The sequence below is a fragment of the Tachyglossus aculeatus genome, chromosome 22 (genome assembly GCF_015852505.1).
Source record: "Tachyglossus aculeatus isolate mTacAcu1 chromosome 22, mTacAcu1.pri, whole genome shotgun sequence".
Lineage (NCBI taxonomy): Eukaryota > Metazoa > Chordata > Mammalia > Monotremata > Tachyglossidae > Tachyglossus > Tachyglossus aculeatus.
Window position 1 is genome coordinate 51,152,177 of NC_052087.1, and position 24,451 is coordinate 51,176,627.

Sequence of the window (24,451 nt, forward strand, 5' to 3'; positions counted from 1 at the left end):
GAGACGGTCCCTACCCAACAGTGGGCTCACTGTCTAGAAGGGGGAGACAGACAACAAAACAAAACATATTAACAAAATAAAATAAATAGAATGAATATGTACAAATAAAATAAATAGAGTAATAAATACGTACAAACATATATACAGGTATATAGTCGTGGCGGGCCGGGCCGCCCGAGCCTCCGGGCCCCGAGGCTCCCCCCGCCCCAAACCGCAATAATAATAATAATAATAATAATAATAATAGCATTTATTAAGCGCTTACTATGTGCAAAGCACTGTGCTCTGCACACAGTAAGCGCTCAATAAGTACGATTAATAATAATAATGGCATATATTGAGCGCTTACTATGTGCAAAGCACTGTTCTAAGTGCTGGGAAGGTTTCAAGGTGATCAGGTTGTCCCGCGGGGGGGGGGCTCTCAGCCTTCATCCCCATTTTCCAGATGAGGGAACTGAGGCCAAGAGAAGTGAAGTGGCTTGCCCAAAGTCACCCAGCTGACAATTGGCAGCGTCAGGATTTGAACCCATGACCTCCGACTCCAAAACCCGGGCTCTTTCCACTGAACCACGCTGCTTCTACGATTGAATGAGTGAATGAATCATTCCTCCTTCCCTTCCCCACAGCACCTGTATATATGTATATATGTTTGTACAGATTTATTACTCTTCTTATTGAACTTGTACCTATCTATTCTATTTATTTTATTTTGTTAGTATGTTTGGTCTTGTTCACTGATCTCCCCCTTTTAGACTGTGAGCCCACTGTTGGGTAGGGACTGTCTCTCTATGTTGCCAACTTGTACTTCCCAAGCGCTTAGTACAGTGCTCTGCACACAGTAAGTGCTCAACAAATACGATTGATTGATTGATTGATTGATTGATTGAATGAATAAATGGGAAGGTTACAAGGTGAATCCGGCTGGGGAACGGGACTCCAGGGTCTGGGGAGGGAAACGTCTGCTCCCCACCCCGGGGGCCTCATCATATGTTTGTACATATTTATTACTCTATTTATTTATTTATTTATTTTACTTGTACATATCTATTCTATTTATTTTATTTTGTTAGTATGTTTGGTTTTGTTCTCTGTCTCCCCCTTCTAGACTGTGAGCCCACTGTTGGGTAGGGACTGTCTCTATATGTTGCCAACTTGGACTTCCCAAGCGCTTAGTACAGTGCTCTGCACACAGTAAGCGCTCAATAAATACGATTGATTGATTGATTGATTGATTGATCACTGTGGCTCAGTGGAAAGAGCCCGGGCTTTGGAGTCAGAGGTCATGAGTTCAAACCCCGGCTCTGCCCATTATCAGCTGGGTGACTTTGGGCAAGTCACTTCACTTCTCTGGGTCTCAGTTCCCTCATCTGTAAAATGGGGATGAAGACTGTGAGCTTCCTGTGGGACAACCTGATCACCTTGTAACCTCCCCAGTGCTTAGAACAGTGCTTTGCACACAGTAAGCGCTTAATATAATGCTATCATTATTATTATTATTATTCTCTGGGCCTCAGTTCCCTCATCTGTAAAATGGGGGTGAAGACTGTGAGCCTCCTGTGGGACAACCTGATCACCTTGTAACCTCCCCAGTGCTTAGAACAGTGCTTTGCACACAGTAAGCGCTTAACAAATGCTATCATTATTATTATTATTATTCTCTGGGCCTCAGTTCCCTCATCTGTAAAATGGGGGTGAAGACTGTGAGCCTCCTGTGGGACAACCTGATCACCTTGTAACCTCCCCAGCGCTTAGAACAGTGCTTTGCACATAGTAAGCGCTTAATAAATGCTATTATTATTATTATTATTATTATTATTATTATTATTATTAGGCGCGGGACGCCCCGCCCCGCCCCGCCGGCGGCACCGAAACCCCAGCACCGCCCTGGCGGGCTCCCCTTCCCTTCCCTTCCTTTCCCTCCCCTTCCCTCCCCTTCCCTCCCCTTCCCTTCGCTTCCCATCCCTTCCCTCCCCTTCCCGGCCCGTCCCGGACTCTCCCCCCTGACTCAGCCGCCGTTTGCTTGGTTCCCGCTCCAGGCCAAAGGTCCCGCCCCGCCCTCCTAAATCCCCTCCCCACAGCACCTGTATATATGTTTGTACGGATTTATTACTCTATTTATTTATTCATTTATTTGTACATATTTATTCTAGTTATTTTATTTTGTTAATATGTTTGGTTTTGTTGTCTGTCTCCCCCTTCTAGACTGTGAGCCCACTGTTGGGTAGGGACCGTCCTTAGATGTTGCCAACTTGGACTTCCCAAGCGCTTAGTCCAGTGCTCTGCACACAGGAAGCGCTCAATAAATACGATTGAATGAATGGACGCTTGGGAGAGTCCAATATAAAAGCCCAGGCCTGGGGTATCAGGACCTGGATTCTAATCCTGGCTCCACTTGTCTGCTTGGCAAGTCACTCTGTGCCTGTTACCTCACTTGCAAAATGGCAATTCAATCCCTGTTCTTCCTTCTTGGACTGTGAGCCCTATGTGGGACCTGATAATCCTCTATCTACCCCGGCGCTTAGTACAGCACCTTTATCTATCTATCTATCTATCTATCTATCTATCTATCTATCTATCTATCTGTCTATCTATAGATAGATATATCTATATATATGTTTGTACGTATTTATTACTCTATTTTACTTGTACATATCTATTCATTTTATTTTGTTAATATGTTTTGTTTTGTTGTCTGTCTCCCCCTTCTAGACTGTGAACCCACTGTTGGGTAAGGACCATCTCTATATATTGCCAACTTGTACTTCCCAAGCGCTTAGTCCAGTGCTCTGCACACAGTAAGCACTCAATAAATACGATTGATTGATTGATTACAGTACTTAGCACTAGAGCACAGGCCTCTGAGTCAGAAGGACCTGGGTTCTAATTCCGGCTCCGTCACTTGTACATATTTACAATTCTATTTATTTTGTCAATGATGTGCGTTTAGCTTTAATTCTGTGTTCTGACGTCTTGACACCTGTCCACTTGTTTTGTTTTGTCGCCTGTCTCCCCTTCTAAACTGTGAGCCCGCTGTTGGGTAGGGACCGTCTCTCTATGTTGCCAACTTGTACTTCCCAAGCGCTTAGTCCAGTGCTCTGCACACAGTAAGCGCTCAATAAATACGATTGAATGAATGAATGAATGAAAAAAATCGCGGCAGGCTCCCGGGCGGCAGCAGTCTCATTCATTCATCCCTTCAATTGTCTGGATTGAGCGCTGACTTTGTGCAGAGCACTGGACTAAGCGCCTGGGAAGGCCAAGTCGGCCACATCTAGAGACGGTCCCTACCCCACAATGGGCTCACAGTCTAGAAGGGGGAGATGGACCCGCTGTTGGGTGGGGACCGTCTCTATATGTTGCCAGCTTGCACTTCCCAAGCGCTTAGTACGGTGCTCTGCACACAGCAAGCGCTCAATAAATACGATTGAATGAATGAATGAAAACAAAACATGGAAACAGGTGCCAAAATCGTCAGAACAAACTGAATTAAAGCTATAGGCACATCATTAACAAAATAAATAGAATCGTAAATTTGTACAAGTAAAATAGAGTAATAAATCTGTACAAACTGCGAGCCCCATGTATGGACCCTTTTTTCCTCTCCTCCTCCCCATCCCCCCGTCCTACCTCCTTCCCCTCCCCACAGCACTTGCATACATGTTTGTACAGATTTATTACTCTATTTTGCTTGTACATATTTATTATTGGGCCTTCCCAGACTGAGCCCCCTCCTTCCTCTCCCCCTCCTCCCCCTCCCCATCCCCCCTGCCTTACCTCCTTCCCCTCCCCACAGCACGTATTTATTACTCTATTTATTTATTTTACTTGTACATATTCATTTTATTTTGTTAATATGTTTAGTTTGTCTGTCTCCCCCTTCTAGACTGTGAGCCACATATTTATTACTCTTTTTATTTATTTTACTTGTACATATTTATTTTATTTTGTTAATATGTTTTGTTGTCTGTCTCCCCCTTCTAGACTGTGAGCCCACTGTTGGGTAGGGACTCTCTATAATAATAATAATGGCATTTGTTAAGCGCTTACTATGTGCAAAGCACTGTTCTAAGCGCTAGAGGAGATACAAGGTGATCAGGTTGTCCCACGTGGGGCTCACAGTCATCATCCCCATTTTACAGATGGGGTAACTGAGGCTCAGAGAAGTTAAGTGACTTGCTCAAGGTCACAGGAGCGGGATTCGAACCCATGACCTCTGACTCCAAAGCCCGGGCTCTTTCCATTGAGTCACGCTGCTTCTCTTTATAATGGTATTTGTTAAGCGCTTACTATGTGCCAAGCACTATTCTAAGCGCTGGGGGGGGATGCAAGTTGATCAAGTTGTCCCACGTATGTTGCCAACTTGTACTTCCCAACCGCTTAGTACAGTGCTCTGCATCATCATCATCATCAATCGTATTTATTGAGCGCTTACTGTGTGCAGAGCACTGTACTAAGCGCTTGGGAAGTACAAGTTGGCAACATATAGAGACAGTCAATCAATCAATCAATCAATCGTATTTATTGAGCGCTTACTATGTGCAGAGCACTGTACTAAGCGCTTGGGAAGTACAAATTGGCATCACATAGAGACAGTCCCTACCCAACAGTGGGCTCACAGTCTAAAAGGGGGAGACAGAGAACAGAACCAAACATACCAACAAAATAAAATAAGTAGGATAGAAATGCACAAGTAAAATAAATAAATAAATAGATAAATAGAGTAATAAATATGTACAACCATATATACATATATACAGGTGCTGTGGGGAAGGGAAGGAGGTAAGACGGGAGGATGGAGAGGGGGACGAGGGGGAGAGGAAAGAAGGGGCTCAGTCTGGGAAGGCCTCCTGGAGGAGGTGAGCTCTCAGCAGGGCCTTGAAGGGAGGAAGAGAGCTAGCTTGGCGGATGGGCAGAGGGAGGGCATTCCAGGCCCGGGGGATGACGTGGGCCGGGGGTCGATGGCGGGACAGGCGAGAGCGAGGTACAGTGAGGAGATTAGTGGTGGAGGAGCGGAGGGTGCGGGCTGGGCAGTAGAAGGAGAGAAGGGAGGTGAGGTAGGAGGGGGCGAGGTGATGGAGAGCCTTGAAGCCCAGGGTGAGGAGTTTCTGCCTGATGCGCAGATTGATCGGTAGCCATTGGAGGTTTTTGAGGAGGGGAGTAATATGTCCAGAGCGTCCCTACCCAACAGTGGGCTCACAGTCTAAAAGGGGGAGACAGAGAACAAAACCAAACATACTAACAAAATAAAATAAATAGAATAGATATGTACAAGTAAAATAAATAGAGTAACAAGTATGTACAAACATATATACATATAAACAGGTGCTGTGGGGAAGGGAAGGAGGTAAGATGGGGGGGATTGAGAGAGGGACGAGGGGGAGAGGAAGGAGGGGGCTCAGACTGGGAAGGCCTCCTGGAGGAGGTGAGCTCTCAGTAGGGCCTTGAAGGGAGGAAGAGAGCTAGCTTGGCGGATGGGCAGAGGGAGGCCATTCCAGGCCCGGGGGAGGACATGGGCTGGGGGTCAATGGCGGGACAGGCGAGAACGAGGTCTAACGGTGAGGAGATTAGTGGTGGCAGAGGAGCGGAGGGTGCGGGGTGGACACAGTAAGCGGACTGTGAGCCCGTTGTTGGGTAGGGACCGTCTCTCTATAATAACAATAATAATGGCATTTGTTAAGCGCTTACTATGTGCCAAGCACTGTTCTAAGCACTAGAGGGGTTACAAGGTGATCAGGTTGTCCCACGTGGGGCTCACAGTCATCATCCCCATTTTATAGATGAGGTAACTGAGGCCCAGGGAAGTTAAGCGACCTGCCCAAAGTCACACAGCTGACAAGTGGCGGAGCCGGGATTTGAACCCATGACCTCTGACTCCAAAGCCCGGCTCTTTCCACTGAGCCACAATGCTTCTCTATTTAGTAATATTTTTTATTTTTAGAGTAATATTTATTACTCTATTTTACTTGTACATATTTATTCTATTCATTTTATTTTGTTAATATGTTTTGTTTTGTTGTCTGTCTCCCCCTTCTAGACTGTGAGCCCGCTGTGGGGTAGGGACCGTCTCTAGATGTTGCCAACTTGGACTTCCCAGGCGCTTAGTCCAGTGCTCTGCACACAGTAGGCGCTCAATAAATACGATTGAATGAATGAAAGCAGGAAGGTCGCTGCGAGCGCCGACTCGGGGCCGGGAGGGGCAGCCGCGGGCTCCCTCTGGCGGGGAGCCGGGGAAGCAGGAAGGACGGCGGGGGCCGGGAGGAGCGGCCGCGGGCTCCCCCTGGCGGGGAGTCGGGGAAGCGGGAAGGACGGCGGGGGCCGAGAGGAGCGGCCGCGGGCTCCCTCTGGCGGGGAGTCGGGGAAACGGGAAGGACGGGGGGGGGCCGAGAGGAGCGGCCGCGGGCTCCCCCTGGCGGGTATCTGGGAAAGCGGGAAGGGCGGCGGGGGCCGGGAGGAGCGGCCGCGGTCTCCCTCTGGCGGGGAGTCGGGGAAGCGGGAAGGACGGCGGGGGCGGAGAGGAGCGGCCGCGGGCTCCCTCTGGCGGGTAGCCGGGAAATCAATCAATCGTATTTATTGAGCGCTTACTGTGTGCAGAGCACTGTACTAAGCGCTTGGGAAAGCAGGAAGGACGACGGGGGCCGGGAGGAGCGGCCGCGGGCTCCCTCTGGCGGGTAGCCGGGAAAGCGGGAAGGACGGCGGGGGCCGGGAGGAGCGGCCGCGGTCTCCCTCTGGCGGGGAGTCGGAGAAGCGGGAAGGACGGCGGGGGCGGAGAGGAGCGGCCGCGGGCTCCCTCTGGCGGGTAGCCGGGAAATCAATCAATCGTATTTATTGAGCGCTTACTGTGTGCAGAGCACTGTACTAAGCGCTTGGGAAAGCAGGAAGGACGACGGGGGCCGGGAGGAACGGCCGCGGGCTCCCTCTGGCGGGTAGCCGGGGAAGCAGCAAGGACGGCGGGGGCCGGGAGGAGCGGCCGCGGGCTCCCTCTGGCGGGGAGTCGGGGAAGCGGGAAGGACGGCGGGGGCCGAGGGGGCGGCCGCGGGCTCCCTCTGGCGGGGAGGCGGGGAAGCAGGAAGGACGGCGGGGGCCGAGGGGGCGGCCGCGGGCTCCCTCTGGCGGGTAGCTGGGGAAGCAGCAAGGACGGCGGGGGGCCGGGAGGAGCGGCCGCGGGCTCCCTCTGGCGGGTAGCTGGGGAAGCAGCAAGGACTGCGGAGGCCTGGAGGAGCGGCCGCGGGCTCCCTCTGGCGGGGAGTCGGGGAAGCAGCAAGGACGGCGGGGGCCGGGAGGAGCGGCCGCGGGCTCCCTCTGGCGGATAGCTGGGGAAGCAGCAAGGACGGCGGGGGCCGGGAGGAGCGGCCGCGGGCTCCCTCTGGCGGGTAGCCGGGGAAGCAGCAAGGACGGCGGGGGCCGGGAGGAGCGGCCGCGGGCTCCCTCTGGCGGGTAGCTGGGAAATCAATCAATCAATCGTATTTATTGAGCGCTTACTGTGTGCAGAGCACTGTACTAAGCGCTTGGGAAAGCAGGAAGGACGACGGGGGCCGGGAGGAGCGGCCGCGGGCTTCCTCTGGCGGGCAATCGGGGAAACAAGAAGGGCGGCGGGGGCCGGGAGGAGCGGCCGCGGGCTCCCTCTGGCGGGTAGCTGGGAAATCAATCAATCAGTCGTATTTATTGAGCGCTTACTGTGTGCAGAGCACTGTACTAAACGCTTGGGAGAGCAGGAAGGACGACGGGGGCCGGGAGGAGCGGCCGCGAGCTCCCTCTGGCGGGTGGCTGGGGAAGCAGGAAGGGCGGCGGGGGCGGAGAGGAGCGGCCGCGGGCTCCCTCTGGCGGGTAGCTGGGAAAGCAGGAAGGACGGCGGGGGCCGGGAGGAGCGGCCACGGGCTCCCTCTGGCGGGTAGCCGGGAAATCAATCAATCGTATTTATTGAGCGCTTACTGTGTGCAGAGCACTGTACTAAGCGCTTGGGAAAGCAGGAAGGACGACGGGGGCCGGGAGGAGCGGCCGCGGGCTCCCTCTGGCGGGTAGCCGGGGAAGCAGCAAGGACGGCGGGGGCCGGGAGGAGCGGCCGCGGGCTCCCTCTGGCGGGGAGTCGGGGAAGCAGGAAGGACGGCGGGGGCCGAGGGGGCGGCCGCGGGCTCCCTCTGGCGGGGAGGCGGGGAAGCAGGAAGGACGGCGGGGGCCGAGGGGGCGGCCGCGGGCTCCCTCTGGCGGGTAGCTGGGGAAGCAGCAAGGACGGCAGGGGCCGGGAGGAGCGGCCGCGGGCTCCCTCTGGCGGGTAGCTGGGGAAGCAGCAAGGACTGCGGAGGCCTGGAGGAGCGGCCGCGGGCTCCCTCTGGCGGGGAGTCGGGGAAGCAGCAAGGACGGCGGGGGCCGGGAGGAGCGGCCGCGGGCTCCCTCTGGCAGGTAGCTGGGGAAGCAGTAAGGACGGCGGGGGCCGAGGGGGCGGCCGCGGGCTCCCTCTGGCGGGTAGCTGGGAAAGCAGGAAGGACGGCGGGGGCCGGGAGAAGCGGCCGCGGGCTCCCTCTGGCGGGTAGCCGGGGAAGCGGGAAGGGCGGTGGGGGCGGAGAGGAGCGGCCGCGGGCTCCCTCTGGCGGGTAGCTGGGGAAGCAGCAAGGACGGCGGGGGCCGGGAGGAGCGGCCGCGGGCTCCCTCTGGCGGGGAGTCGGGGAAGCGGGAAAGACGGCGGGGGCGGAGAGGAGCGGCCGCGGGCTCCCTCTGGCGGGGGGTCTGGGAAGCGGGAAGGACGGTGGGGGCGGAGAGGAGCGACCGCGGGCTCCCCCTGGCGGGGAGTCGGGGAAGCGTGAAGGACGACGGGGGCGGAGAGGAGCGGCCGCGGGCTCCCTCTGGCGGGGAGTCGGGGAAGCAGCAAGGACGGCGGGGGCCGGGAGGAGCGGCCGCGGGCTCCCTCTGGCGGGGAGTCGGGGAAGCGGGAAGGACGGCGGGGGCCGGGAGGAGCGGCCGCGGGCTCCCTCTGGCGGGGAGTCGGGGAAGCGGGAAGGACGGCGGGGGCGGAGAGGAGCGGCCGCGGGCTCCCTCTGGCGGGGAGTCGGGGAAGCAGCAAGGACGGCGGGGGCCGGGAGGAGCGGCCGCGGGCTCCCTCTGGCGGGCAATGGGGGAAACCAGAAGGAGGCCGGAGGAGGAGGCACGCGCCGGGCCCGTGACCCGGGAGGAGGCGGGCGGAGGTTTCTCGGTTGAGCGGGGGGGGTGGGGGGGTCTCCCAGCCCCACCCTTTAGTCCGCAGTTTTCCCCGCTCCCTCCAGAAGAGAGTTTTGTGGTTTTCCTCGGAAAGCCCGGCGTCCATGGCGCCCGGGAGCGGGGAGAGCTGGGCCCAGCAGCTGGCGGCCTTCCGGACCAGCCCTGCGGCCTTCCTGGCGGGCCCCAAGGGGGAAAACCTGGCCGCCAACCTGCTAAGGGACCTTCGGAGCGACAAGCTGAGCGACCAGACCAAGGTACCGGGGCCTGGCCCTCCCCCAAACCTGCCTCCGACCCCTTCTCGTGCAGAGAAGCAGCGGGATTCAGTGGAAAGAGGTAGGGACCGTCTCTCTATGTTGCCAATTTGTACTCCCCAAGCGCTTAGTACAGTGCTCTGCACACAGTAAGCGCTCAGTAAATACGATTGATGATGATGATGATGATGATCCCGACTCAGCCACGTAATAACCACGGCATTTATTAAGCGCTTACTGTGTGCAAAGCACTGTTCCAAGCGCTGGACCAGCCACCTCCCCTTTCCTCAGTTACCATGGAGATGAAGACTGTGATCCCCACGTGGGACAACCTATGTACAATAGTAAATAAGGATCATCAATCATCAATCGTATTTGTTGAGCGCTTACTATGTGCAGAGCACTGTACTAAGCGCTTGGGAAGTACAAATTGGCAACATAGAGAGACAGTCCCCACCCAACAGTGGGCTCACAGTCTAAAAGGCTTAATAATGATGGCATTTATTAAGCGCTTACTATGTGCAAAGCACTGTTCTAAGCGCCGGGCAGGTTACAAGGTGAGCTCACAGTCTTCATCCCCATTTTACAGATGAGGTCACTGAGGCCCAGAGAAGTGAAGTGACTTGGCCAAAGTCACACAGCTGACAGTTGGTGGAGCCGGGGTTTGAACCCGTGACCTCTGACTCCAAAGCCCGGGCTCTTTTCCACTGAGCCACGCCGCTTCTCTATCCCCCCCCCTCAGCTCTTAGAACAGTGCTTCGCACAGCGTGGCTCAGTGGAAAGAGCACGAACTTGGGAGTCAGAGGTCACGGGTTCAAATCCCGACTCTGCCGATTGTTAGCTGGGTGACTTTGGGCAAGGCACTTGACTTCTCTGGGCCTCATCGACCTCATCTGTAAAATGGGGAGTTAGACTGTGAGCCCCACGGGGGTCGACTTGATTTCTTTATATCCTCCTCAGCTCTTAGAACAGTGCTTTGCACATAGTAAGCGTTTAACAAATTCATTCGTTCAGTCGTGTTTATTGAGCGCTTACTGTGTGCAGAGCACTGGACTAAGCGCTTGGGAAGTACAAGTTGGCAACATATGGAGACGGTCCCTACCCAACAACGGGCTCACAGTCTAGAAGGGGGAGACAGACAACAACACATATTAACAATAATAATAATAACAATGGCATTTATTAAGTGCTTAATATGTGCAAAGCAGTGTACTACAATCACTCCCTTGGCGACCTCATTCGCTCCCACGGCTTCAACTATCACAGTCTTAATCCCCATTTTACAGATGAGGTAACTGAGGCCCAGAGAAGTGAAGTGAAGTGCCCAAAGTCCCACAGCTGACAATTGGTGGAGCCGGGATGTGAACCCATGACCTCTGACTCCAAAGCCCGAGCTCCTTCCACTGAGCCACACTGCTTCTCTTCTAGAGTAGTATGTATGTAACACATATAGAGAAGCAGCATGGTTCAATGGAAAGAGCACGGGCTTTGGAGTCAGAGGTCATGGGTTCGAATGCCGACTCCGCCACACGTCTGCTGTGTGATCTTGGGCAAGTCACTTCACTTCTCTGGGCCTCAGTTCCCTCATCTGTGAAATGGGGATTAAGACTGTGAGCCCCACGTGGGACAACCTGATCACCCTGTATCCTCCCCAGTGCTTAGAACAGTGCTTTGTACATAGTAAGAGCTTAACAAATGCCAATTATTATTATTATTATTAACACATGGCATTATTATTATAGTAAAGCGCTTAACGAATACCATCATTCGTTACCATTCCATCCCATTGAGAAGCAGCGTGGCTCAGTGGGAAAGAGCCCGGGCTTTGGAGTCAGAGGTCATGGGTTCAAATCCCGCCTCCTCCAATTGTCAGCTGTGTGACTTTGGGCAAGTCACTTCACTTCTCTGGGCCTCAGTTCCCTCATCTGTAAAATGGGGGATGAAGACTGCGAGCCCCGCGTGGGACAACCTGATCACTTTGTGACCTCCCCAGCGCTTAGAACAGTGCTTTGCGCATAGTAAGCGCTTAATAAATGCCATTATTATTATTATCGTGGTTCTTATTATCGCAGGCCTCCCTGTTGGCCCTGACGCTGGAGTACCCGGCCCAGCTGTGGCCCGACCGGCCCTCGGCCGAACAAGCGGCCGCGGCGCTGCTGGACGCGCTGCCCCTCCTGCCCGCCCGGGCCTCGGCCCTGCGGCGGCCGCTGCTGATGGCCGTGACCACCGTCCTGGTGGCCGGGGACGCCCTGGGCCCGGGCTCGGGGGCGTCCGGCCGCCTCCTGGCCCTGCTGCTGCGGCTCGCGGCGGGGAGCCTCGAGCAGGGCGCCTTGCGGACGACGGCCTGCGAGTGTCTGTGGGAGCTGGAGAGCTGCCGGCCCGGACTACTAGCCGGGCAACTGGGGCTGCTGAGGGCCCTGCAGACCCAAGCCAACGCCAGGCTGCTGCAGGCGCTCAGCCTGCTCTACGCGCTGGCCCTGCGCAACAAGTTGCGAGCCCTGGCGCGGGCGGCCTGCGATTGGCTGCCCGAGGACGCCGAGGCCCGGCCGGGGCCCTGCGATTGGATGCTGGCGGGGAGCGAGGGAGAAAGGCGGCAAATCTCAGCCCGAGCTGCTGATTGGTCGGAGAGCCCGGCGACTCGCGATTGGCTGCCCGAGGACGCCAGGAACGCGCCGCGACGTTCGGATTGGACGCTGGCGGGGAGTAAGGGAGAAAGGTGGCAGATCTCGGCCCAAGCTGCTGATTGGTCGGGGAGCCCGGCGGCCCGCGATTGGCTACCCGAGGATGCCAGGAACGCGCCGCGACGTTCGGATTGGACGCTGGCGGAGAGCGAGGGAGAAAGGCGGCAGATCTCGGCCCAAGCTGCTGATTGGTCGGGGAGCCCGGCGGCCCGCGATTGGCTGCCCCAGGACGCCAGGGCTGGGCCGCGACGTTCGGATTGGACGCTGGCGGGGAGCGAGGGAGAAAGGCGGCAGATCTCGGCCCGAGCTGCTGATTGGTCGGGGAGCCCGGCGGCCCGCGATTGGCTGCCCCAGGACGCCAGGAACGGGCCGCGACGTTCGGATTGGACGCTGGCGGGGAGCGAGGGAGAAAGGCGGCAGATCTCGGCCCAAGCTGCTGATTGGTCGGGGAGCTCCGCGGCCTGCGATTGGCTGCCCCAGGACGCCGAGGCCCTGCCGGGGCGCTGCGATTGGACGCCGGTGGGGGGCGTGTCCGACACCGCCCCCTTGCGGCCCGAGGACGCCAAGGAGCTGCGCGTGGCGCTGGCCCAGCTCTTGGACGCCTCCTACCTGCTGACGGCGCCTGCGCAGGGCGTCCTGCTGGGGCTGCTGAGCCACGTGGTGGGCGTCGTGCGAGGGCAGCCCCCGGCCCTCTTCAAACCGCAGCTGGTGCGGCTGCTGGGCACGGCCCACCCCTGCCTCCTGCACGCCGTCCTGGGCCTCAAGGCCGCCTTCGGGGAGGCCCTGTTCACCGGCCAGGACGAGGCCCTGCTGCTGCGCAGGCTTGTGGCCGCGGCCCAGCACCCTTCCTTGCCCCCGCCGGCCCGCCTCTTCCACCTGCACTGCCTCCTGCACTTCCCCGAGAACCGGCCCCTGGGCCCCACCGGGGAGGAGGGCACCCCGGTGCTGCTCACCCCGCGCCTGGCCGCCGGCCTGTTCCCCAGTCTCCTGCAGGAGCCCCCCGCCCTGTTGGCCCGGCTGGGCCTGCTGTGCCTGCTCTGCCTGGAGGAGCCCGGGGACCGGGAGGACGGGCAGCGCACGCTCGGCTACCTGCGGGGGCTGCTGGCCGGCCTGAGGAGGGCCGCGGCCCACCCCCGCGGGCCCCGGGCCACCGCCACCCTCTGCTTCCGGGCCACCTGCCTCGTGGCCCGCTGCTTCTCCGCCCGCCCGGCCCTCCTGGAGGAGCTGAGCGGGGGGCTGGCCCGGCTCTACCGCGCCCGGCCCTCCCTGGCCCCCCATTTCGTGGACCTGCTGGACCAGGCCGGCGAGGCCCTGGCGGGCCCGCTGGGGGCCAGGCTGCAGAGGGAGGCCGTGGAGGGGCCCGGCGGGCCCGGCGCCCTTCCCTGGCACCTGCAGATCCTGGCGCGGGTGGCGGGCGGCCACCCCCCGGGCCCCACCTTGGCCTTCCTGCGCGGGGCGGCGGGGCCGGGGGGCGGCTGGGCCCGGGAGCAGGCCCTGCTGAGGGTGGGCCGGGCCCTGCTGCGGGCCGGCGCCGGGGGGATCGGCTCGGGGCTGGCCGACCTGCTGCAGGAGCTGGCCCGCTCCCTGGGGGACCCCGACGGACGGGACCGGGCCCGCCTCTACTACAGCCTGCTGACCCACCTGGGCGGGCCCAAGCTGGGGGCGGCCCTGGGCCCGTCGCCCTGCGCCCCCGCGCTCTGCTCCTCCCTGGCGGCCGAGAGCGCGGGCTTCGCCGCGGCGCTGACCGTGCAGGAGGAGGGGCGGGCCCCCCTGCGACTGAGCCGGGCCGAGGCGGGGGACCCCGGCCCGGAGGCGTCGAGGCTGCTCCTCCGCATGGAGGCCCTGGAGCCCCTGTACGCCCTGGAGTTGCGCTTCCGGGTCCTGGAGCCGCACTTGGAACCCCTGCCCGCCGTGCACGTCCCGCACCTGCGCCCGGGAGCCCCCTCCCCGCCGCTGCACCTCGCCCTGCGGCCCCGCCGGCCCTATCCCGCCTGCCTGGCGGTCAGCGCCCTGTACGCCACCCCCGCCGGCCTCACCTGCCACGCTGTCCTGCCCCCGCTGCACGTGGCCTTCGCCGACCTGTTCCTAACCTTTGCCCTGCCCGCCCCGGCGGAGGCTCGCGCCTCCCTCTTCGACCAGCTCTGGGCCTCGTGCCTGCCCGAAGGGGCGGAGAGCCGCGTGTGGTGGCCCGTGGGGCCCGCGGAGCTGGAGGGCTTCGTGGCCGAGCACCTGGGGCCCTTCGTGGTGGTGGCCTCCCCTCCCAGCAGCTTCCTCGTGGCCATCCGCCTGCCTCCCGCCTCCCGCCTGCTCCTGCGGGTGGAGGGGGCCGGCAGGACCGGGGCGCGGGTGGCTCTGAGGACGGACGACTGGGGGCTGCTCCCCCACGCCGGCGAGTACCTGCGGGGCCTGGTGGTGGCCGCCTAAAGGCCAGGGGCCGGGCCCCCGGACATTCCCCGCTCTACTACACTTCCTCTGGAGCCATAAAGTTGTTGATGGGCAATTGAGAGACTGAAACTTTTTCCGTTACCCAGAGGGAAGGGAGCTGGGAGTTGGACCAGCCCAACCCCTGCCTCTACCTTCACGGGCCACGCACCTACTCTGAGCTACCACCCCATGGGATCCTGTACCCTCAGATGGGGCAACATAGAATCAATCAATCAATCATATTTATTGAGCGCTTACTGTGTGCAGAGCACTGGACTAAGCAGTGGCAGCCAGTAGAACCTCTTTCCTGGTCACCCCTTCTAGACTGGGAGTCCCCTTCTAGACTGTGAGCCCACTGTTGGGTAGGGACCGTCTCTATATGTTGCCAGCTTGTACTTCCCAAGCGCTTAGTACAGTGCTGTGCACACAGTAAGTGCTCAATAAATACGACTGAATGAATGGTCTGGACATCGGTGGGAGAAGGAACCCAATTTAGTCATTAGGGTATTTAAGCGCTTACTATTTTTTTTAATGGCATTTATTAAGTGCTTACTATGTGCAAAGCAGTGTTCTAAGCACTGGGGAGGTTACAAGGTGATCAGGTTGTCCCATAGGGGGCTCACAGTCTTAATCCCCATTTTACAGATGGGTTAACTGAGGCACAGAGAAGTGAAGTGACTTGCCCAAAGTCACACAGCTGACAATTGGCGTAGCCGGGATTTGAGTGGAGCACTTCCAGGGGACTGGGAAGAACCCCCTTGCCTCTAGGGAGCTCAAACAATAGGATTTACTGGGCACTTACTGTGTACAGAGCCCTGTACTAAGCACTTGGGAGAGTACAATACATCAGACTTAGCAGAAGCATTCCCTTCCCACAAGGAGCATACATTCATTCATTGTCAGTCGTATTTATTGAGAGCTTACTGTGTGCAGAGCACTGTACTAAGCGCTTGGGAAGTACAAGCTGACAACATATTCATTCATTCAGTTGTATTGAGCGCTTTCTGTGTGCAGAGCACTGTACTAAGCGCTTGGGCGGTACAAGTTGGCAACATATAGAGACGGTCCCTACCCAACAGTGGGCTCACAGTCTAGAAGGGGGAGACAGACAACAAAATGAAACATAGTAATAGAATGAAATAGAATAGTAAATATGTACAAGTAAAATAAATATAGTAATAAATACGTACAAACATATCCGGGTGCTGTGGGGAGGGGAAGGAGGGGGCTCAGTCAGGCTCAATTTATTTAAAATAAATTGCAGATGGAGGAATTGCAGAGTTTAGTGCTTGGCACATAGTAAGTGCTTAACCAATACCATCGTTATTTTAAGGCTACATAGGTAAAGGTTGTGGGGCTGCCGTATTCAAGGGGTCTACAGTCAAGTGCGCGGTGGACGCAGGGGGCAGAGTGGATGGGAGAATAATAATAATGGTGGCATTTATTAAGTGCTTACTAATAACACTGATAATGGTATTTATTAAGCGCTTACTATGTGCAAAGCACCGTTCTAAACACTGGGGAGGTTACAAGAGGATCAGGTTGTCCCATGGGGGGCTCACAGTCTTAATCCCCATTTGACAGATGAGGGAACTGAGGCCCAGAGAAGTGAAGCGACTTGCCCAAAGTCACACAGCTGACAGTTGGCAGAGCTGGGATTTGAACCCACAACCTCTAACTCCAAAGCCCAGGCTTTGCCACTGAGCCACTCCACTTCTGCAGTGTGTAAAGCACTGTTCAAAGCGCTGGGGAGATTACATTGTTCATTCACTCATTCAATCGTATTTATTGAACGCTTACTGTGTGCAGAGCACTGTACTAAGCGCTTGGGAAGTACAAGTTGGCAACATATAGAGACGGTCCCTACCCAACAGTGGGCCCACAGTCTACATTGTTACCAGGTTGCCCCACGGGGGCTCACAGTCTTAATCCCTGTTTTACAGAAGAGATCACTGAGGCACAGATCAGTCGTGACTTGCCCAGTCACACAGCTGACAATTGGCAAAGCGGGGATTTGAACCCACAACCTCTGACTCCCAAGCCCGGGCTCTTTCCACTGAGCCGCTTCTCTAAGTGAGGGTTTAATCAGGGAAGGCCTCCTGGAGGAGACGCATCGAAATTCGGCCCATTCCCGGAAAGTGGCATTTGCCGTGACCATGGGTTGGCTTGTTTAGGGGCGGTGTCCTACGGTTCGGCCGGGAAGGAAGTGGGGGTTGGGTGGACATTATTACTATTACTACTATTACTCTATTTATTTATTACTCTATTTATTTTACTTGTACCTATCTATTCTATTTATTTTATTTTGTTAGTATGTTTGGTTTTGTTCTCTGTCTTCCCCTTCTAGACTGTGAGCCCACTGTTGGGTGGGGACTGTCTCTAGATGTTGCCAGCTTGTAGTTCCCAAGCGCTTAGTACAGTGCTCTGCACACAGTAAGCGCTCAATAAATACGATTGATTGATTGATCGGACATCTGCCAAGCTAGCTCTCTTCCTCCCTTCAAAGCCCTCCTGAGGGCTCATCTCCTCCAGGAGGCCTTCCCACACTGAGCCCCCCTTTTCCCTCTCCTCCTCCCCATCCCCCCGCCCTACCTCCTTCCCCTCTCCACAGCACCTGTATGTATGTCTGTCCAGATTTATTACTCTATTTTACTTGTACATATTTACTATTCCATTTATTTTCTTTCGTTAGTATGTGTTGTTTTGTTGTCTGTCTCCCCCTTCTAGACTGTGAGCCCGCTGTTGGGTAGGGACCGTGTCTCTATGTTGCCAATTTGTATTCATTCATTCAGTCGTATTTATTGAGCGCTGACTGTATGCAGAGCACTGTACTCAGCGCTTGGGAAGTACAAGTTGGCAACATCTAGAGATGGTCCCTACCCAACAGCGGGCTCATAGTCTAGAAGGGGGAGACAGACAACAAAACAGAACATATTAACAAAATAAAATAGAATAAATATGTACAAGTGAGAGTAATAAATCTGTACAAACATATATACAGGTGCTTTGGGGAGGGGAAGGAGGTAAGGCGGGGGGGATGGAAAGGGGGAGGTGGGGGAGAGGAAGGAGGGGGCTCAGTCTGGGAAGGCCTCCTGGAGGAGGTGAGCTCTCAGTAGGGCTTTGAAGGGAGGAAGAGAGCGAGCTTGGCGGATGTGTAGAAGGAGGGCATTCCAGGCCAGGGGGAGGACGTGGGCCGGGGGTCAACAGCGGAACAGGCGAGAATGAGGCCCAGTGAGGAGGTGAGCGGGGGTAGAGGAGTGGAGGGTGCGGGCTGGGCTGGAGAAGGACAGAAGGGAGGTGAGGTAGGAGGGGGCCAGGGGATGGACAGCCTTGAAGCTGAAGCCTTGAAGCTTGTACTTCCCAAGCGCTTGGTACAGTACTCTGCACACAGTAAGCGCTCACTGTGAGCCCGCTGTTGGGTAGGGACCGTCTCTATACGTTGCTAACTTGTACTTCCCAAGTGCTTATGCAGTACTCTGCACACAGTAAGCGCTCAATAAATACGATTGAATGAATGAATGAATGAAATACGATTGAATGAATCCCCTTCCTTCCTCTCCCCCTCCCCATCCCACCCTGCCTTACCTCCTTTCCCTCCCCACAGCACCTGTATATATGTATATATGTTTGTATGGATTTATTCTATTTATTTTATTTTGTTAATATGTTCTGTCTTCTTGTCAGTCTCCCCCTTCTAGACTGTGAGCCCGCTGTTGGGTAGGGACCGTCTCTAGATGTTGCCAACTTGGACTTCCCAAGCGCTTAGTCCAGTGCTCTGCACACAGTAAGCGCTCAATAAATACCCCTCTCTAGCCCCCCATCTTACCTCCTTCCCTTCCCCACAGCACCTGTATATATGTTTGTACGTATTTATTACTCTATTTATTTATTTTACTTGTACCTATCTATTCTATTTATTTTATTTTGTTAGTATGTTGGTTTTGTTCTCCGTCTCCCCCCGTCTAGACTGTGAGCCCACTGTTGGGTAGGGACTGTCGCTAGATGTTGCCAGCTTGTACTTCTCAAGCGCTTAGTCCAGTGCTCTGCACTCAGTAAGCGCTCAATAAATACGATTGATTGATTGATTGATGGATGAATGAATGAATGGCCGCTAGGGGGCGGTGCCCGGACTGTCAGTCACCGGAAGCCCCCCGGTCGGAGGAAGTCGGGACTACAACTCCCGTGAGGCCTTGCGCGCGCGCCTTTCCCGCCATCCGGGGCGCGAAGGGTCCTGGGAGGCACGTGACTTCCGGAAGCGCGCGCCCAAGGCTGAGGCGATGCCCGACGGCGCGGCCTCCTCCGGGCCCGGCCCGATCCACGTGGAGCCGGCTTCCCTGCGGGCGGCGGCGGCGGCGGGGGGCCCCCCGACCCCGCTGCACCTGCTGCCCTGCGAGATCCAGCACGACGGCCCCGCGGCCGTCAGCCGCTTCTTCAGCCCCGCCGTCCGGTCCACGCCCAAAGGTTTGCAGGGCCAGGCGGCCGGACTACAACTCCCAGCGGCCCCAGGGGCGCCGGCGACTACAACTCCCAGAGGCCCCCGGGGCGCCGGGACTACAACTCCCAGCGGCCCCCGGGGCGCCGGCCGGGCGCGGGGGCTGCTGGGAGGCCGCCCCTCAGCCCCAACTGAGGGGAACGGTCTGTCTTCCCTGACCAGTCCCAGGGGGGGACTGTCATAATAACAATGATGGTATTTGTTAAGCGCTTACTACGTGCCAAGCACTGTTCTAAGCGCTGGGGGGATACAAGGTGATCAGGTTGTCCCATGTGGGGCTCACAGTCTTCATCCCCATTTTCCAGGTGAGGTCACTGAGGCCCAGAGAAGTGACTTACCCAAAGTCAGTCTTAATCTCCATTTCACAGATGAGGGAACTGAGGCCCAGAGAAGTGACTTACCCAAAGTCACCCAACAGGCAGTAATAATAATGGCATAATAATAATAATAATAATATAACCTATGTAATTATAATAATATATATAATATTATAATAATGGCAATAAGGGCATTTATTAAGCGCTTACCATGTGCAAAGCACTGTTCTAAGCTATGCGGAGCTGGGATTTTATAATGGCATTTATTAAGCGCTTACTGTGTGCCAAGCACTGTTCTAAGCGCCGGGGCGGGTTACAAGGTGATCAGGTTGCCCCATGTGGGGCTCACAGTCTTCATCCCCATTTTACAGGTGAGGTCACTGAGGCCCAGAGAAATGACTTGCCCAAAGTCACCCAACAGACAATAATAATAATGGCATTTGTTAAGCGCTTACTATGTGCAAGGCACTGTTAATAATAATGATGGCATTTATTAAGCTCTTACTATGTGCAAAGCACTGTTCTAAGCGCTGGGGAGGTTACAAGGTGATCAAGTTGTCCCACGGGGGGCTAACAGTTTTAATTCCCATTTTACAGATGAGGTTAATGAGGCCCAGAGAAGTGACTTACCCAATGTCACCCAACAGACAATAATAATAATAATGGCATTTATTAAGCGCTTACTATGTAAATGCTAATAATAATACCATCATTGTTATTATGTTCAAAGCACTGCTCTAAACGCTGTGGAGCTGGGATTTTATAATGGCATTTATTAAGCGCTTACTATGTGCCAAGCACTGTTCTAAGCGCTGGGGGGGATACAAGGTGATCAGGTTGTCCCATGTGGGGCGCACAGTCTTCATCCCCATTTTCCAGGTGAGGTCACTGAGGCCCAGAGAAGTGACTTACCCAAAGTCACCCAACAGACAATAATAATAATAATGGCATTCATTAAGCGCTTACTACGTGCCAAGCGCTGTTCTAAGCACTGAGGGGATACAAGGTGATCAGGTTGTCCCACAGGGGGCTCAGTCTTAATCTCCATTTTACAGATGAGGGAACTGAGGCCCAGAGAAGTGACTTACCCAAAGTCACCCAACAGACAATAATAATAATGGCATAATAATAATAATAATAATATATAATTATAATATATAATATAATAATAATGGCAATAATGGCATTTATTAAGCACTTACTATGTGCAAAGCACTGTTCTAAACTATGCGGAGCTGGGATTTTATAATGGTATTAAGCGCTTACTATGTGCCAAGCACTGTTCTAAGCGCTGGGGGGGATACAAGGTGATCAGGTTGTCCCATGTGGGGCACGCAGTCTTCATCCCCATTTTCCAGGTGAGGTCACTGAGGCCCAGAGAAATGACTTGCCCAAAGTCACCCAACAGACAATAATAGTAATGGCATTTGTTAAGCGCTTACTATGTGCAAAGCACTGTTAATAATAATAATGATGGCATTTATTAAGCGCTTACCATGTGCAAAGCACTGTTCTAAGCGCTGGGGAGGTTACAAGGTGATCAGGTTCTCCCACAGGGGGCTCACAGTTTTAATTCCCATTTTACAGATGAGGTAAATGAGGCCCAGAGAGGTTAAGTGACTTGCCCAAAGTCACACAACTGGCAATTGGCAGAGCTGGGATTTGAACCCATGACCTCTGACTCCAAAGCCCGGGCTCTCTCCACTGAGCCACGCTGCTTCTCTTCTCTCATTGTTCTAAGCGCTGCGGAGCTGGGATTTTATAATGGCATTTATTAAGCGCTTACTATGTGCCAAGCACTGTTCTAAGCACTGGGAGGATACAGGGTAATCAGGTTGCCCCACAGTCTTAATCTCCATTTTACAGATGAGGGAACTGAGGCCCAGAGAAGTGACTTACCCAAAGGCACCCAACAGACAATAATAATAATGGCACAATAATAATAATAATATAAATATAATTATAATAATATATATAATATAATAATAATGGCAATAATGGCATTTATTAAGTGCTTACTATGTGCAAAGCACTGTTCTAAGCTATGCGGAGCTGGGATTTTATAATGGTATTTGTTAAGCACTTACTATGTGCCAAGCGCTGTTCTAAGCGCTGGGGGGGATACAAGGTGATCAGGTTGTCCCATGTGGGGCTCACAGTCTTCATCCCCATTTTCCAGGTGAGGTCACTGAGGCCCAGAGAAGTGACTTACTCAAAGTCACCCAACAGACAATAATAATAATGGCATTTATTAAGCGCTTACTATGTGCAAAGCTCTGTTCTAAGCTATGCGGAGCTGGGATTATATAATGGTATTTATTAAGCGCTTACTATGTGCTAACCGCTGGGGGGATACAAGGTGATCAGGTTGTCCCATGTGGGGCGCTCAGTCTTCATCCCCATTTTACAGGTGAGGTCACTGAGGCCCAGAGAAATGACTTGCCCAAAGTCACCCAACAGACAATAATAATAATGGCATCTGTTAAGCGCTTACTATGTGCAAAGCACTGTTAATAATAATAATGATGGCATTTATTAAATGCTTACTATGTGCAAAGCACTGTTCTAAGCGCTGGGGAGGTTACAAGGTGATCAGGTTGTCCCATGGGGGGCTCACAGTTTTAATTCCCATTTTACAGATGAGGTAAATGAGACCCAGAGAAGTGACTTACCCAAAGTCACCCAACAGACAATAATAATAATGACATTTATTAAGCGCTTACTGTGCAAATGCTAATAATAATAATACCATCATTATTATTATGTTCAAAGCACTGCTCTAAGCGCTGTGGAGCTGGGATTTTATAATGGCATTTATTAAGCACTTACTATGTGCCAAGCACTGTTCTAAGCGCTGGGGAGGATACAAGGTGATCAGGTTGCCCCATGTGGGGCTCACAGTCTTCATCCCCATTTTCCGGGTGAGGTCACTGAGGCCCAGAGAAGTGACTTACCCAAAGTCACCCAACAGACAATAATAATAATGGCATTTATTAAGCGCTTACTTTGTGCAAAGCACTGTTCTAAGCACTGCGGAGCTGAGATTTTATAATGGTATTAAGCGCTTACTATGTGCCAAGCACTGTTCTAAGCACTGGGGGGATACAGGGTGATCAGGTTGTCCCACAAGGGGGCTCACAGTCTGAATCTCCATTTTACAGATGAGGGAACTGAGGCCCAGAGAAGTGACTTACCCAAAGTCACTCAACAGACAATAATAATAATGGCATTTATTAAGCGCTTACTTTGTGCAAAGCACTGTTCTAAGCACTGCGGAGCTGGGATTTTATAATGGTATTAAGCGCTTACTATGTGCCAAGCACTGTTCTAAGCACTGGGGGGCTTACAAGGTGATCAGGTTGTCCCACAGGGGGCTCACAGTCTTAATCTCCATTTTACAGATGAGGTAACTGAGGCCCAGAGAAGTGAAGTGACTTCCCCGAAGTCACACAGCTGACAATTGGCAGAGCTGGGATTTGAACCCATGAACTCTGACTCCAAAGCCCGGGCTCTTTCCACTGAGCCACACTGCTTCCAAGGAATCATCATCAATCGTATTTATTGAGCGCTTACTATGTGCAGAGCACTGTACTAAGCGCTTGAATGAGGAATGAGGAATGAGAAATGGAGATGCCGGGGATTGAACCCGGGACCTCATCCATGCAAAGCATGCGCTCTACCACTGAGCTACATCCCCAATGTCTGAACCCATGACCTCTGACTCCAAAGCCCGGGCTCTTTCCACGGAGCCACGCCGTTCACTTGTTCAGAGAAGCAGCGTGGCTCAGTGGAAAAGAGCCCGGGCTTTGGAGTCAGAGGTCATGGGTTCAAATCCCAGCTCCGCCAACTGTCAGCTGGGTGACTTTGAGTAAGTCGCTTCACTTCTCTGGGCCTCAGTTCCCTCACCTGGAAAATGGGGATGAAGACTGTGAGGCCCCCGTGGGACAACCTGATCACCTTGGAACCTCCCCAGCGCTTAGAACAGTGCTTTGCACATAGCAAGCGCTTAACAATAATAATAATAATAATAATTGGCATTTGTTAAGTGCTTACTATGTGCAAAGCACTGTTCTAAGCGCTGGGAAGGTTCCAGGGCGATCAGGTTGTCCCAGGGGGGGCTCACAGTCTTAATCCCCATTTTACAGATGAGGTAACTGAGGCCCAGAGAAGTTAAGTGACTTGCCCAAGATCACACAGCTGACATGTGGCGGAGTCGGGATTCGAACCCATGACCTCTGACTCCAAAGCCCGGGCTCTTTCCACTGAGCCACGCTGCTTCTCTGTGTGGGAAGAGGCACCCAAGGCGTGGGTGTCCGCCAGCCCCTCCCCGTGGAGCTGGGACACTGGGGAAATGGAGGTGTAGACACCCCTCCCTTCCCCATTTTGTTCCCCCTTCCCCGTCCAGGGCCGGTGGTGTCCTTCAGAGGCCGGAGCCTGCAGGGAGAAGAGGTCAGGCTGCCCCCCGGATACGTGGGGCTGGTGCTGCGGGAGGCGGAGAGGCCGCCGGGGCAGGAGGAGGTGAGGCCCCGCGGGGGACGGGGCCGCGCTTGAGGGGCCCAGGTTGGCGGGTGACCCTTCCCCGCCTCATCCCCCACCTCGTGGGCCTCTGCCCACGCCCCTCCCTAGGAGCGAACCGTGCACGCCACGACCGCCTTCGGCAGCTTCACAGCGTGGGGGCTGGAGACGGCCCCCGGCCCCGACGCCGGCATCCACGGAGCCCTGGTCTGGCCCGGCATCGCCGCCGCGGTCAGTGACGGGCACCCGGTTTGGGGGAGGGGGCGGGCACGCGGGAACAGGGAGGGCCGAGCCCCACTCGGGCCCGTTTCTCACCTGGTCCCAGCCAACTGAGGCCGCTCCGTCGGGCCCCGGGGACCCGAGGGCCGGCCTCCCCCCACCCGGTTCCCGGGCTCGGGTCCACGGGGACGCCAGGCGCTAGACAGTCGGTCGGTCCGGGCCCCTCGTTTCAGATTCACGCGGCGGTGGACGAGGCCGAGCAGTGAAGCCGCAGCAGGAGCCCCGGCGGAGGCTGCCTGCCCCCACCCCCCAAATAAAAGGCTTTGCAGATAACCCGGCTGAGCCTGTAGCTCGGAATGGCGC

The 24,451-nt window shown here is 55.3% G+C and overlaps 3 protein-coding genes and 1 non-coding gene across 4 annotated transcripts in view; 2 read left to right on the forward strand and 2 right to left on the reverse strand.

Moving 5' to 3' along the window:
- The window catches only part of LOC119944145 (basic proline-rich protein-like), a 36,127-nt gene extending 26,832 nt beyond the window's left edge, over positions 1-9,295 (reverse strand). The window contains exons 1-4 of the mRNA XM_038765365.1: positions 8,293-9,295; positions 8,039-8,209; positions 6,922-7,117; positions 6,182-6,417 (exon numbers count right to left, since the gene is read on the reverse strand). Coding sequence (XP_038621293.1) covers positions 6,182-6,417; positions 6,922-7,117; positions 8,039-8,209; positions 8,293-9,295 — 1,606 coding nt within the window. The remainder of the gene's footprint in view (positions 1-6,181; positions 6,418-6,921; positions 7,118-8,038; positions 8,210-8,292) is intronic.
- AP5B1 (adaptor related protein complex 5 subunit beta 1) lies at positions 9,254-14,907 on the forward strand. The gene is made up of 2 exons (XM_038764620.1): positions 9,254-9,443; positions 11,513-14,907. Exons 1-2 carry the CDS (start codon positions 9,294-9,296, stop codon positions 14,543-14,545), a joined length of 3,183 nt encoding a protein of 1,060 aa, XP_038620548.1. The 5' UTR covers positions 9,254-9,293; the 3' UTR covers positions 14,546-14,907.
- Positions 14,908-18,822: 3,915 nt separating this feature from the next.
- RNASEH2C (ribonuclease H2 subunit C) lies at positions 18,823-24,421 on the forward strand. Its single transcript, XM_038764872.1, has 4 exons — positions 18,823-19,006; positions 23,760-23,872; positions 23,981-24,100; positions 24,322-24,421. The coding sequence occupies exons 1-4, from the start codon at positions 18,823-18,825 to the stop codon at positions 24,352-24,354; spliced, it is 450 nt and encodes a 149-aa protein (XP_038620800.1). The 3' UTR covers positions 24,355-24,421.
- Positions 22,980-23,051, reverse strand: TRNAA-UGC. The gene has a single exon. It is a non-coding gene; the product is annotated as a tRNA-Ala (tRNA).
- Positions 24,422-24,451: the final 30 nt, after the last annotated feature.

What these genes read in the sequence shown, in the direction of transcription:
- AP5B1 (XM_038764620.1), top strand. Translation starts at nt 9,294, where the DNA reads ATGGCGCCCGGGAGCGGGGAGAGCTGGGCCCAGCAGCTGGCGGCCTTC. An exon ending in AGCTGAGCGACCAGACCAAG is followed by an intron (nt 9,444 to 11,512) that starts GTACCGGGGCCT and finishes TTATTATCGCAG; the next exon opens with GCCTCCCTGTTGGCCCTGAC.
- RNASEH2C (XM_038764872.1), top strand. Translation starts at nt 18,823, where the DNA reads ATGCCCGACGGCGCGGCCTCCTCCGGGCCCGGCCCGATCCACGTGGAG. An exon ending in GGCCGCCGGGGCAGGAGGAG is followed by an intron (nt 23,873 to 23,980) that starts GTGAGGCCCCGC and finishes GCCCCTCCCTAG; the next exon opens with GAGCGAACCGTGCACGCCAC. An exon ending in GGCCCGGCATCGCCGCCGCG is followed by an intron (nt 24,101 to 24,321) that starts GTCAGTGACGGG and finishes CCCTCGTTTCAG; the next exon opens with ATTCACGCGGCGGTGGACGA.